We start from the raw sequence: 14,072 nt of genomic DNA on the forward strand, positions 1-14,072 counted from the left end.
GTAGAGCAAGGGCTACTAAGGGCAGAGGAAGGGGAAGGAGGGTGGTTATTGGGGAGGGAGTAGTGGTCACTACTACTGGGTCAGGGTAGTGACCAGAAGGGTTGGGCCTGGGGCTGAGAGAGGGGTGGTGTGGAAGGTGGCAGGAACAAAAGTTGGAACTGGGATTGGACAGGCCAGGTGGCTAAGCTCTGGGTTCTAAGGTGGCCTCTGTGGGGCTGGGGCAGGTGTCACTACAGACGTGCCTGCTGAGATGGGTTTGTCCATGGAGGAGGTAGAGGCAACGGCTCAGGAAGTGCTGGGGAGACTGAGGAGCCACCAGCTGTTCCAGTCCTCATGGGACACCGCTGCCTTCATCATCTTCCTCACCTTCATTGGTGAGTGTGGCTTCAGCCTCAGGGTCTCCCTCCCCAGGCCCCAGGTCAGGGGCCACACTTGGGACACCTGTCCTGTCCCCAGGCACTGTGCTGTTCCTGCTGCTGGTAGTACTTGCTCACTGCTGCTGCAGCTGCTGCTGCTCCCCCAGGCCTCGAAAGGTAAGCCACACCAGTCCTGAGAAGCTGGGGACTGCTCCAGGGTGGAGGAGGGAGGGTGGTAGGAGGGAACCTAGGAGTGAAGCCTGGTGCCCTCTGGGACTCTCTTTCAGGAAAGACCCAAGGGAGTGGACAACTTGGCCCTGGAACCTTAACCCTGAGAGAACCCACCAGCTACTTCCTATGTGTCCTGCCTGGTGACAGTAACAATGCCCTGTGTCTGCCCAGAACCTGAGTTTGGACTGTGTTCCAAGCCCCCACTGGGGTGGGCCATATGGGGGACTCAGTGCTCCATTCCAGTGCCCACATTGTCCCTCTAAGCCTTCGGTAGTATCATTCCAGGCCACCCAGCTGGTGGGAGGGGAAGCTGGTCTCAGACTTGGGGCCTAAACTGCTTGGCAGAGCTCTTATCACCACTTACTAGGTCTATAAGGTGTAGGGAGCCAGAAGCCAGGACTTGGGAAGAGCGGTGGCCACCAGCTACTGATGCTACCAGCCACTGACCACCAGGGACCCAGCCTGGGTCCCCACTTGGACACATAGACAGGGCTCCAGGCAGAGTCTAATGGTCTTTATTTCTTAAGGGGCTCCTGCTGGGCAGCAGCTCTCCCCTTCCCTCCTCACTCCTGGCTTAGTGCCCTCCTTGGCACTCACCCCTCAAAAGGGCAGTGAAGCGACAGAGGAAGGCAAACCCTGGGCCCGCCCTGCCCTGAGTCCAAAGATGCCCAGCCCAGGAGGGTAGGGCTTGGAAAGTGGGCCCCCCTCACCCAGCCCTTCTGACCTCCCAAACACATTGAAGCAGAGTTCGCTCCTCCCAGGGCTTCCAGTGCTCATTCCCATTGGTGCAAGTGCATTGCAAGACGGGGTAAAGGAGGAAGACAGGCCGTGTGCCTGCTCTGGCTGGCACTCTTGGGGAGTCTGTGGGGGGACTAGGTTGCCTTCCAGGGGACAGGCTCCTGGTTGCTGTGTGCTCAGAAGGGTCTGTAGCTCTGGTAGCTGGAGAACACAGAGATCTGCAGAGGGAGGGGTGTTGTCTGTAGCAGGGACTGAGGATAAGGGCCAGATAGAGTGGGGCTTGGCCATGCTGTACCCTCTGTGGCCCAGGTGAGGTGTCCAGCTCTCCCTAGGGCAATGGATCAGGGAGGGTGCTGTTGCTTAGAGCTATAGCCAGGCCACCTGGTGTGTATAGGGACACAATGGATGTCAACATTTAGGGGCACTTTGGAGTATGCAGGAGTCCTGGGAACCCCCTCCCCATATGAAGGGGCCCAGTGCCTCTCTGCCCCTACCTTATCCTTGAGCTGCTGGCAGAGCTGCAGGGACACAGTGAAGTACACCAGGGCATCATTGAGCCATGGGATCACACACTCCACTTTGTGCACATGGCTGACCTCCAGGCGCTGGGAGCCCAACTCGCTGGGGGACAGGGGAGGGTCCTTGAGGGCATGCCTAGCCCCAGCTCCTGGGTGCAGAGGGGAGGGGCGGAGGGGACAGGCATTCCTGGACCCCCCCTCCTCTGCCTACTTACAACATGGCTCCAGGGCTGTGGAGCACGGCGCCTCCAGCCGGGCGGAAGTTCTAGGCAGAGCAGCACCAGACCCATCAGGCCCAAGCCACATGGAGTGCATGCATGGGGCCTGGGAAGGGTCCTGCTCACCTTGGTGGAATTGGGCTGTAGGGCATGCAGCTGGTACACGGTGAGGCACAGCTTGTTGAGGTTGATGTAGACGTTGACTAGTAGGTCCGAGGGCAGGGTGGGGGCAAACATCCGCTGAGGGGAGCAGGTGGGGTGAGGTCCAGCCTCTGTAGAACTACCTGATGGGAATCCCAATCCCTACCCACAGACATGCTCTGGAGCTTTCAGACTTTTCCTAGGTGTTTCAATATCTCCCTGTACTGCTGGGTTTGGGAACCACTAACCCAAAACAAGGTTACCATATTTGGGGGACATAGGATGGAAGACAAGAACCCCATCTCAGAAATCTGCATAGACACAAACTTCTAAGAGGATGCTAGTGCTCCTCTGTGTCCCTCTGTGAGGACCCCTCTCAGGGAGCAGAGACTGGCCCAAAGAACTGACCGTGAGACCACTGGTTGCGATTTCAGGTAGGGTAAGGGTGGCTGGGGTGGTTAGCCGGTTCCGGGCTCTGGTCAACTGCAGCATCACAGCATCCATTAGCTGGGGGAAGGGGCAGGTCACAGCTGCTGCACAGGCAGTGGGATCTGGTCCCCCCTTTTGCCCCCAGCATCAGTTACAGTAGCTCCCTCTCTTGCTGGGTGGTCATGGTCCTCAAGGCCTGAACTCCCACAGTGGGAGGCCTGTTAAAGATGCAGGTAACTGGGCTCCAACTGGGGGTTGGGGATAGGACAGGCTCTCTGCACTGGTCTGTCAAGATAGGGATTTATTAGTGGGGATCCTAGGTACTTGTCTAATAGAGAATGTAAGCTCCTGGGAGGTCAGCCCCAGGGGCACAGGCTTATGTGGGAGTGCTAGCAATGAAGGAGGACTTAAGGAAGGGGCCCTAATCTAGCTTAGGTACAGCGGGCCAGGGAGCACTTCTTGGAGGAAGCAATGGCATGGCTGAGCAAAGACTCTAAGGTGGGTAGTAGCCCCATTTCCTCAGTGAAGAACATGAGGTTCCAAAGGGGAAAGCCAAGGTCACATGGCCAGTGAACAGTGGAGCCACTTAGAGCTTATTCCCTCCCTTTGCCATGGATCAGAGCCCTGGTAGACTTCTGGCATGCAGCTGTCCAGTGGAGGCATGGGGGCTATATCCCCACAGGGTGCCTCTGTCTCAGCTCTGAAAGGGACCTAAGTCCATCTGGTTCCAAGTATGAAGAACCAGAAGAGATCCAGAGGGCAGGGGAACTTTCTGGGGACATACAGCAAGTCAGGGGCAGAGCTAGCATGAGTCTGGTAGCTGAGTCAGTACTACGCACATGCCAAAAAGTGGTTAAGCGGGAGCATCTACCCCTGCTGCTATTTGACCCACAGCATTGTGGTTAACAATCATTACAGCTTATCCTGCTTTCATGGGAAGAAAATGGAGGCACACAGAGGCTACGTAAGCAGCTTGAGGTCGCACAGCTCACAGTGGAGGCCTTGGGATTAGAACCCTGGGCTGAACACACAGACACTGCGAGGCCCACCTAGAGCGATGGGCCTGGGCCCAGGGAGCACGGGGCAGGGGGCAGGGCTGAGAACCTGAGAACCTGTGTTGGCAGCTCACCTTGAGGACCTCGGCTCCTGTTTTGAACTGATAGCTGTCGTCCCGGCTGGTGAGGAGGTACATGGCTTGGCTCACATGGTTCCTGGCATCCTGGATCTGAAAACAGTACCCCCCGGGTGGTCATCGAGCTGAGTCAATGTCAGCTTCTGCAGCCACAGCCTCTTGGGCCTACCCCCAGGGGCCCTCCTCTGAAGAGGGCAGGGTAGGTGCTGCCAGCCTAGCCCAGGTCAATCAGGCCAGGTGCTGGGTGTCTGGCAGGCCTGGTCCCTGCCCTTGCATAGTTTGCCTTGTAAAGGACAGGTTAATGGAATAAATGCCCAAGATGACAACTATCTTCAAAACTTGCCAAAAGGAAACACTGTGATGAGGCGACAAAGTGCAGGGAACATGCAGGGACAGGGCCTGAGCTGGAGACCTCAACATATCTGAGGGGATAGGAGAAGAACTGGGCCTGGGAGCATGGCAGGGAGCACAGATGATGTCCCAAAAGCCACAGAAAGCCCTGGGCAGCTGTGACTTGTTCAGGGGGATTCTGAACCATGTGATCCAGCTGTTGCTCTGGGGACTCCTGAGGCTCCTGCTGGGGCCCAGAGGCCCTCAGACAGGACAGGCTCTCTACCTTCCAACAAGGAGCAGGTTCTGGAGCTGCAGGCACTGCCTATCCAGCCTGGCTGATAGGAAATGTCCTCCCAGGCTTGCTGTGGCCACAAAGCCCCAAGGCCAATCCTTTTTCACTGAGGCCAGCCCCAGGCAGGCATCTGCCCCACGGTGGGCCTGCCCCTGCCTGTCACTGTGGCCTGAGCCCTGGCCAGGGAGGGACTGGGTCACCTGCTGCAGCTTCCACTGCTTGTCCTCCCTGAAGGCAAAGTGCAGCAGCTGGTTGCTCCGGGAAATTTTCAGGTTCACGTCCTAACAGATAAGAGTGGGATAAGCCAAGCAGAGACACATCTCCTGTTCTGGCTACTCTGAGCCCTTGAGCCAGGGGTATATATGGGGCATGTGGTGGGCGGCTTAGTAGCTTTGCAGGCTCAGAGGCTCCCAATGCCTGGGCCATTTGGGGTGTGAACAGGGAGGTCAGGAAACAAGAACTCAGGCTTGGGAGGAGCCATAAAAAAGCAAAGGGGAAAAGAAGATGAGAAAGGGGATCATGGCCTCCCTGAGGCGGTGGGCAGATGGGGTATGTCTGCCAAGGCCAACAGAGGGAGGCACAGAGGAGGGATCTTCCCCCATGCTTTGGTGCTTGGTACATGGTTGGGTACAGATTGGAGTTCAGAGGTTGAGGACTCAACTATGATCTGGGGCCAGCCTAACCCACCCATGCCCATGCTTCTTTGAGTCCACTGCTCATTCCCTAAGTGCCAGCTGCATTTGTGCTCACTGTGGGTCCAGGCTGGCCTGTGTGCAAAGCAACCCTTTCCCACACCTCTCACTGAATCCACATGCCAGTCCCATGAAGAGGTGTGGGACTGCTGCCATTTTACAAAGGAGGAAAACAAGCCCCGAAAGGCCAAGGATACTGCCCAGAGTCACACAGCTGTCTGGTAGCAGATCTTGAGACAAGCAGGAGGCCCCTGTGCTCTGCCCCACTGGCAGAATGGGAATGGGAGAGGGGTGGGTGACTCACCGCCTGGCTGAGGGTGTCCCCTTGCAGAGTCAGCACGCCCTTCACCTGATCTGTGCTATAACACATAAGAGTCAGGGTGGCCCCGGCTACCACCCCCTCCTGCCTAGGCCCTCCAAGTGAGCTGCTCCCAGCTGTCCCACAGCATACCCAATCATTTACAGTGCAAGGCTGTGACCATGCCTTCTGCCCCCGACCCACACCAGTTACCCCAGGAACCTTCCAAACCAAGGTACCCATTCCCTTGGAATCCACCCAACCTGGGCTAACCTGCCACTGCCCAGGATGAAGTTCTCCTGCTTGGCAGGTCCCTCAGTGCTCGAACCTGGCAGAGTGAAGCGGAGAGAGGCCTCCTGTGGACATAAAAGAGCAGCAGAAAACGTTTACCCATGACCAGCCTGGTGTACCTTCCAGAAGCCCCCCACCTCCAGGTCAGATGAGTAAGGAATAAGGTGGGCCAGCCTCACCTGGGACCTGCCCAAGCCACCAGGGCACCTTCCCATGGTAGCCTGTCTCAAGTCCTACCTGAGCCTGTGAGCCTGATATCTGCTCACTGCTCATTCCCTAAGTGCCAGTTGCATTTGTGCTCACTGTGGTAAATACAAAACAGAGAGGAGCAGCCTCCAGCTCAGCTGAGGTGCTTGGGCAGAGGAGCAGAGTCAGGGAAAAGAACAGACAGTGGTCATGGCAACCAGTAATTCTGGGCCTCACCAGGTACTGCGCTGGACATTTCTAGTTGAACGGCTTATCTATCTGCACAACAGACCTGAGAGACCGGTACTGTTATCTCCTTTTTGCAAGGGGAGGCCCAGAGTTTGAGTGACTTGGCCGGGATCATGAAGCCTCACAAAGCCGAGAAGAAGCTCAGCACCTGTGGCTCAAGCGGCTAAGGCGCCAGCCACATACAACTTAAGTCGGCCGGTTGGAATCCAGCCCCGCCAGGCAAGACAATCACGGCTGCAACCAAAAAATAGACAGGCGTTGTGGTGGGCGCCTGTAGTCCCAGATACTTGGGAGGTGGAGGCAAGAGAATCGCTTGAGCCCAGGAGTTGGAGGTTGCTGTGAGCTGTGATGCCACAGCACTCTACCCAGGGCAACAGCTTGAGACTCTGTCTAAAAAAAAAAAAAAAACCAGAGAAGAGGCAGAGATCCTCGAGCTCTAGTGTTAATGTCACTGCTTCAAGGCAGCCTTTCCCCACCCAAGCCCCCGGGGTGCATTCAGGCCCTTGCTGGTCCTCTCGCCGGACTCGGCACCGACCGCACCCGGCAGCTGTGTCCCGGAGAGGATTCACTGAGTCCTCGGGTGAGGACTCCTCTGAGACTGCCGCATCGTGTACTCATCAGGCGCTCAAGAAACAGCCCCAGGAAGACTGGGAAGAGCCCGCAGGAGAAGGCAGGGTCGGCATGCAGAGGCACGAGGGCAAGGCCGTAGGTGGACGCGTTACCTTGAGGATGTCCTGCAGTTGCCTCAGCACAGAGTGCACCTCGTAGTGCAGCAGCCAGCGGAACTCTTCCTCCTGCCGGGACAGAGCGGCGGTCACCACCCAGCCCCGTCGCCCGCTGCCCGCCGCCTTCCGCCCGCGCATCTCACCACCACCGCCCGCTCCGTCGCCGTCACTGCCATCGCGGTCGCCATCGCCGAAGCCGACGAGCGCCTGTCTTCGCTGCCGGCCAGTCTCTGCTGGCTAAATCGGTCCGCCGCCCCCGGCGCCGATTGGCTGAGCAGGCGGGCGCAACTGGAACGAGGCTGGCGGCTGCGCGAACCTGACTCGCGCCGGCCAGCCCGGGACGCAGTCCGCCGCAGCCTCCCTCGCTCCGCTACGCCGCCTCGGTGACTGCCCCTCAAGTGGCTGTAGCGCTGACACCAGCCCCGCCCCTTCCTGGCGTTGATAGGCGCTCTGCCCACCTGCGCTCGCTGACTGGCCAGCAGGGCGGTCCGTCCCCACGAACCCCGCCCTTCCCCGGCGCTGTCAGGCGTCGGCTCCACCGGCTCTCCGCCGATTGATCAGCACCGCTGCCCGACCCCGCCCCTCCCTGGTGCTGATGGGCGTTCTGCCTCGCTGCTCCCCGCTGATTGGTCAGCGGGCGGCCCGCACAGGCCCCGCCCATCTCGGAGGCACTGGCTGCTCCCTCTCGCCCTCCCCACACAGTAAGGGAGGGAAGGGAAGGGAAGCCACAGACTCGCTTGGCACAGCTGTGTTACCAAGAAATGCTTTATTTTTCTTGCAGTAGCTTTGTTAATTGCACAAAATCATGTTTTGTTTTTGCCATTTAAACATTATCACACAATCCTATTCTGAAAGACAAATGTTCATTAAAAACAAAGCAAAAATAAAAATTCACAACCTTAATTACCTAGATTTGTCATGTAAAGGAAAAAAAAGGGGGAGGAGGGGCTTTCTTACAAGCTTTTTCACGTGTCACATTTTCTCCTTAAAAGGGAAGGATTTCAAAACAAAGGTGAAATAGCTTAAACAGAAATAGTCATAAAAAGGAACTTTACAGAATTGTCAACAATATTAAGACAACATTGACTAACCGGTTTCATTACAGCATCTTCCCCACCCCCACCCCAGAGTGTCCTGCCAGGACTGGAACAGGCTTTGTGTTCAGACAGAAATGAGTCCAAATCCCAGTGAAATGAACAGCTGTGCTAAAAACCTAACAGGCATCATCCCTGCCCTCCCCCTCACATCTTCTGAAATCTTCTAACCTAGGTTCTAATCAGTGAAAGAGGACCAAAGCTGTGAGGGGGGAGGGACCCCACACCAGTGTGGCCACTATATATATGATTATATATTTCACTATAAATGCTGGCCTTCTGCAAATTGTGACTTTGGAAAATCCAACCCGTGCAGAGGAAGAAAAAACTCAGATCTCCTTGTTCTTATGCAACATTCCAAGCCCCTTCTGGTCCCCTATCCAAGGAGAAATGCTAGGGCCTCAAGGATGTCCCAGACCCACCTCTGAGAGTCAGTCAAGTTCAGATAGGTCAGGCCCAGTTCTCTTCCCTCCCAACAGACCCCAGGCCCGGGAAGCACCGAAGACCATGATGCTGGCAGGAGTGAAGACACTCGTTCCTGTATCAAGAGCAGAGCCTAAGAAATGCTCACCGTTGGTCAGGCTGAGTTTGGGCCAAAGAAGGGATAGAAAGACAAAGAAATACTGTCTCCATGGGAGGAAAAGGGGGAAGGGAGAGAATGCGGAGAGGTGGGGTATACAGGGGGCAGACTAGAGAAGCTGGGACTGCTGTGAGGGGATACCATCAGAGGGGCTCCTCAGAACCAGGTGAAGAGCCTATGGCATAACGGAAACAGGAAGGAGCCCCCCCTCCCCCACTTCTCAATCCTCGCTGGTGGCCCTAAGGAGCCCCCTCCCAAGGGCTGGAATGCAAATCTAAACACTAAGAAAGCTTGGTGAGAAGCAGCTCCCACACATGTGGTTGCAGGGGCCTGGGACTGCCCAGGGATCTGTGGCACCGGCGCTGAGGAGTAGGGGCCAGGCTTCTGTGCTCACCTGCAGGCCGGTGCTTGCTGCGCTTCCTGAAAAGCCAGAGCCCCATCTTCACGGGACTTTGCCAGTCTCTTTTCAGTTCACAAAGGCGTTGTGGAGTTAGTTGCACATGGGTGGCTTATACATGAAAATCCTTCTCAGCTGGTCACCTGAGTTGGAGGTCCCACAGGACCCTCCGTCTGGAGTCTGTATTGGCTTGTCTTGGCCCAGAGCCTCTCCCTGCAGGGGATCCAATAGGGGATGTGGAAGTGACTACAGCCTCTTCGCTCTGGGGGAAGCTGTGGAAAGGCTTCCAATTCTCACTGTGGATTGTAGTTCCTTGTCTGGAAGGGGTTTGAGATAAGACAAGCTCGGAAGAATAAAAGCCAGGCAGCAGTTTCCGGGCAGCTTCTATCCTGGGATGAGAGCCTGTGTTGTGTGTGTGTTGTATGTGTGTGTGTGTGTGTTGTGTGTGAACACACAGCCACCTAGTCCAGGGGGCCAGTGCCAAGCTTAAGAGCTTTCCCACAAGCCAATCCTGCTGAGACCCTTCCCCTCCCCAGGACCTCAGGGGAAGGTTGCTTCTGTGTGCTGTGCTGATGGCAAGTCTCAAAGTCTGTATAAAAGGAAATGGAGACAGGTGGGCTGGTCCAGAGTTAAGTCCCAGGACCCCAACCCCATGTGAAGAAGAGGGGGTCAGGGAGTAGACTGGAAGGGTGGGGGTGGGGGTGTTGACGGCTTAGTGTATATAGGCTCGGTACACAGCAGACATGTCATTGTCAGACTGGTCCAGTGCCTTGGCTCTTTTGTACACCTGAGGAAAAAAAGAGATAAAGGGTCAGTTTCTGGCCGCAGAGCTCCTTAAAGACCGAGACCTGACTCCTGGAGGCAGTTCCAGATGTGGCTGGCAGGCAAGTCCTAGAGCTCAGACTGGCTGGGTATGAATCCTGTCTTGACCTTGGGCAAAGCACTTTGGTTTTTCTGTACCTCAGCCACTGCTTCTTGATCTGGAGAAGGAAATAGCACCAACCTTCACTGGGTTATTGGGAGGATGAAATATACTTCTGGATGTAAAATGCTCAGTGTTATTAGTAATTTAATTATGTCCCTTCCTACAGATGACCTTCTAAGGACCTCCCATGTTATCCTCTGGGCCAGTGTCCTTAGTGTTCCTCTGTGCAGAGCTTTTCTCTCAGTATAACTAGCTCCTTCCCAATCACTCAAAGGCCCTCCTTGACCATCCCATCTAAAGTAGCAGCCATGTCCACCACTTCCCTCCTTACCTCTACCTCTGTATTTCTCATGCTCTAAAATTGTACTTTTTTTTTTTTTTTTTTGGCAGTTTTGGCTGGGGCTGGGCTTGAACCTGCCACTCCCGGCAAATGGGGCCGGCGCCCTACTCCTTGAGCCACAGGTGCCGCCCTGAAATTCTATTTAAAAAAAAAATTTTTTTTGATTCAAGAGTCTCATTCAGTCACCCTGGGTAGAGTGCTGCAAAGTCACAGATCACAGTAACCACAAACTCTTGGGCATGAGTAACTCTCTTGCCTCAGCCTCCTGAGTAGCTGGAACTATAGGTGCCTGCCACAATACCTGGCTAGTTTTCCTGTTTTTAGTAGAGATGGGGTCTTGCTGTTGCTCAGGCTGGTCTCAAACCCCTGAGCTCAGGCGACCTACCTGCCTTAACCTTACAGAGTGCTAGGATTATAGGTGTGAGCCATGGAGCCCGGTCTGAAATTCTTACTTGTTTAAATGCTTATGTGCTTGTCCTGCATCTCATTCCGTTAAAACCTAAGTGCCACAAAAAAAGAAGGAGTTAGCTGCACACGGATGTGTCCCCAGAGGTTAAAACTGCCTGATAATTAGCAGCTGACGTAAATATGAATTAAATTAAAAAGATGTTGTTCAAGCCAGGTGTGGTGGTATGCTCCTATAATAATCTTGGCTACTCAGGAGGCTAAGGCAGAAGGGGTGCTTTAGGTCAGGAGTTTGAGTCCAGTTTGGGTAATAGAGTAAGACTCCATTCTAGGCTGTACCATGGTGGCTCATGCCTAGCACTTTGGGAGGCCGAAGCAGAAAGATTGCTTGAATTCAGAAGTTGGAGATCTGCCTGAGCAAGAGCAAGACACGTCTCTACTAAAAACAGAAAATTTAGCCAGGTATTATGGTGAGTGCCTGTAGTCCCAGGTTATTTGGGAGGCTGAGGCAGGAGGATCACTTGAAACTAGGAGTCTGAGGCTGCTGTGAGCTAGGCTGACATCATGGAACTCTAGCCTAGACAACAGAGTGAGACTCTGCTTTAAAAAAATAAAAAAAAGAGGGCGGTGCCTGTGGCTCAGTGAGTAGGGCGCTGGCCCCATAGACTGAGGGTGGTGGGTTCAAACCGGGCCCCAGCCAAACTGCAACAAAAAAAATAGCTGGGCATTGTGGCAGGTGCCTGTAGTCCTAGCTATTCGGGAGGCTGAGGCAAGAGAATCACCTAAACCCAGAAGTTGGAGGTTGCTGTGAGCTGTGACGCCATAGCACTCTACTGAGGGTGATAAAATGAGACTCTGTCTCTAAAAAAAGATAAAAAAAGATCCCATCTTTAAAGAATAAAAGGCCACTGATCAACAAGCAACACGGCAATCATGCTGAGGCAATGTTCAGTGGCTGGACATATGGATCACTCCTACTAACTAGCTATAAAATTTAAATTAAAAAAATACAGGGCGGCACCTGTGGCTCAAAGGAGTAGGGTGCTCGCCCCATATGCCAGAGGTGGTAGGTTCAAACCCAACCCCTGGCCAAAAAAACAAACAAACAAAAAAAACAAACTGCAAACCCCCCGCCCCCCCAAAATGAACAAAAAAATACATATATAGTCTTGCTACAGACACCATTAACTGGGGGTCCATTACAGCTCAGGTCTGTCAACTCAGAATGAAGGCTGGAATAAAGACACTTAAAGATAGAAGAAAACTATCACTAGTAGACCTGCTTTATAGCAAATTTTAAAGAAAGTTCTCCCAATGGAAAGTAAATAACATCAAAGAACAACTTTCTCTTAGGTAGGAGTGTAGAACACTGGAAATGGAAAACCTAGAGAAATGTGAAAATTTTCTCTAAGTTTCTTTAAAATATGCGTTATTAACTGCTTAAAACAAAAAATCTTAACATTGGTGGGTTTCAAAAAAGGCAGATGTAATACACATGACATCTATACTTCAAAGTGAGGGTGTTCTCACTTACAGGGGCTTTCAACTTGTGCAGGGGACACCTGGTGAGTTTGAAGATAATTTCTGTTTCCTGAAGGGGTGCTACTGGCATCTGGCAGGTGAAGGCCAGGGATGTTGGGAAGCATGCTGCAGTGCAGAGGACCACTGCCCACCCCCCCCGCCCCCCGCCCCGAACATACACAGTGCCAAGGCTGAGAAACATGCCTCAGAGCACAAGGGGAGGTGGAACATGGCTCTACAAGGTTGCAAAGTTTCTATGTTTTATGGGATGTGGTACAAGATTAAGTAGGCTGTGAAGGATGTATATTGCAATCTCTGGAGTAACTACTAAAAAAAATCATGCAGACACAAAGTAAAAAAGCCAACAGATACATAAAAATGCAATTCTAAACCCTGTTTAAACAACCCAGAAGAAGACATTCAGAAAGGAAGAACAGGAAAACAAAGGCAACAAACAGAAATGATACAATGGCTAACTCCATTGTATCAACCGCATCAATATAGCTACTGAATGTTAACATACTAGTTAATCTTGCATTCCCAACATCTGTTCCTCATAGTGCACAGCCTAAATTCAACTATCCAAGTGGCCTGAAAGCACCATGCTCCATTGAAAAATTAACCAAAAACTCTGTTTCCAAACCACTGAATTCTGCACATTCAGGGTAGAGGGAACTTGGGAACCACTTCAAAGAGCAGCTTTCCCAGCCCAAACCATATGTGAAACCCTTCAGAAATAACCAGTAAAATTTGCAAAACACACAAGGATTCCACTGCTAAGAGAGAATCCATAAGTAGAACAAAAAGGAGCAACTTGACATGAAATTCAGAAATGGAAGATTTTATTCATTTATTTATTTGGGACTGAATCTTACTGTGTCACCTTGGGTAGAGTGTCATGGTGTCACAGCTCACAGTAACCTCAAACTCCTGGGCTTAAGCAATCCTCCCTGCCTCAGCCTCCCGAGTAGCTGGGACTATGGGTGCCTGCCATAATGCCTGGTTACTTTTCTATTTTTAGTAGAGATGGGGGTCTCACTCTTGCCCAGGTTGCCCTCGAACTCCTGAGCTCAAGCTCAAGCAAACCACTTGTCTCAGTCTCCCAGAGTGCTAGGATTAAGGTGTGAGCCATGACACCTGGTCTCAGAAATAGAAGATTTTTAAACTATGAAAAGACAAGTCTGAAAAGAATAGTACTATTTTTTTGTTTTTTCTTTGTACTTTTTTTTTTTTTGCTGAAACAAACCACTTGAGACCTATAAATACTTGAGTCAAAATGTTTCTCAGCTGGTAACACTTATGAGATATAGCCTCTAATATAAATATGTATGTTTCATATATGTGTTTTACAAAATGTCCCTTTTATTGGAATTGTACGGTAATGAAAACTATTGCTTAGCTGGTTTTTGTTAAGATTAAATTTCTATCAAGACAAGCTAAGTTGAGCGTCTACCCTAAAAAACTGTTTTCCTAAATGCATGGGTAATAAATACATCATTTGAAAAAATGCTAATGGACTAAATATTCCAATCCAAAGGCAGATAGTGTCTGAAGAGACAAAAATGCAAGTCCCAATTATAGACTCTACATAAGACCCAATTTAAATACAAACACAGAGATAGAAATGGAGAGAAAAAGATGCACCACTAAAAAAGATGCTAAGCCTGAGAAGACTGTAGCAGCTGGGACAATGCCTACCAACAGACTTGAAGACAAAGATCAAGAGTGCCATTTCAGTGACAAAAGAAGAAACTCATCAGGAAGAAAGAACAGTTGTAAGTGGCTGGCTGGGAACCTAAATAAGTGCTTCAAAGACTAGGCAAAATGGGCAGAATTAAAGGGAGAAGCCAATAATCTCACAATTATAGTTGAAGTTTTTTTAAAAGCCTTTTCTCAAGAATTGAAAGGACTGGGGCCAGCTGTGGTGGCTCATGCCTGTAATCCTAGCACTCTGGGAGCTAAGACTGGAGGTTTGCTTGAG

The 14,072-nt window shown here is 52.2% G+C and overlaps 3 protein-coding genes across 5 annotated transcripts in view; 1 reads left to right on the plus strand and 2 right to left on the minus strand.

The window, feature by feature from the left end:
• The first annotated feature begins 250 nt into the window (after positions 1–250).
• On the plus strand, positions 251–841 carry SMIM22 (small integral membrane protein 22). Of its 2 annotated transcripts, none has more exons than XM_012805764.2 (3): positions 251–374; positions 457–556; positions 616–841. In XM_012805764.2, exons 1-3 carry the CDS (start codon positions 251–253, stop codon positions 683–685), a joined length of 294 nt encoding a protein of 97 aa, XP_012661218.1. In that variant the 3' UTR covers positions 686–841. The 2 variants fall into 2 exon arrangements, with proteins under 2 accessions (XP_012661218.1, XP_012661219.1); XM_012805765.2 differs by having other exon boundaries at positions 457–533; positions 644–841.
• A 239-nt stretch (positions 842–1,080) lies between these two features.
• ROGDI (rogdi homolog) lies at positions 1,081–7,203 on the minus strand. 2 transcript variants are annotated; one of them, XM_003790846.3, is made up of 11 exons: positions 6,973–7,203; positions 6,827–6,898; positions 5,652–5,734; positions 5,385–5,439; positions 4,589–4,669; positions 3,761–3,856; positions 2,611–2,709; positions 2,188–2,301; positions 2,059–2,108; positions 1,820–1,946; positions 1,081–1,543 (listed from the first exon to the last, which is right to left on the minus strand). In XM_003790846.3, exons 1-11 carry the CDS (start codon positions 7,015–7,017, stop codon positions 1,502–1,504), a joined length of 864 nt encoding a protein of 287 aa, XP_003790894.1. In that variant the 5' UTR covers positions 7,018–7,203; the 3' UTR covers positions 1,081–1,501. The 2 variants fall into 2 exon arrangements, with proteins under 2 accessions (XP_003790894.1, XP_012661220.1); XM_012805766.2 differs by lacking the exon at positions 1,081–1,543 and having other exon boundaries at positions 1,907–1,942; positions 2,055–2,108.
• Positions 7,204–7,576: 373 nt separating this feature from the next.
• GLYR1 (glyoxylate reductase 1 homolog) overlaps positions 7,577–14,072 on the minus strand; it is a 31,331-nt gene continuing 24,835 nt past the window's right edge. Inside the window, exon 12 of the mRNA XM_012805767.2 lies at positions 7,577–9,687. Within this exon, the coding sequence (XP_012661221.1) occupies positions 9,613–9,687 (75 nt within the window). The 3' untranslated portion in view covers positions 7,577–9,612. The remainder of the gene's footprint in view (positions 9,688–14,072) is intronic.

Source organism: Otolemur garnettii, unplaced genomic scaffold (genome assembly GCF_000181295.1).
Source record: "Otolemur garnettii isolate 467f Iridium unplaced genomic scaffold, OtoGar3 scaffold00044, whole genome shotgun sequence".
Lineage (NCBI taxonomy): Eukaryota > Metazoa > Chordata > Mammalia > Primates > Galagidae > Otolemur > Otolemur garnettii.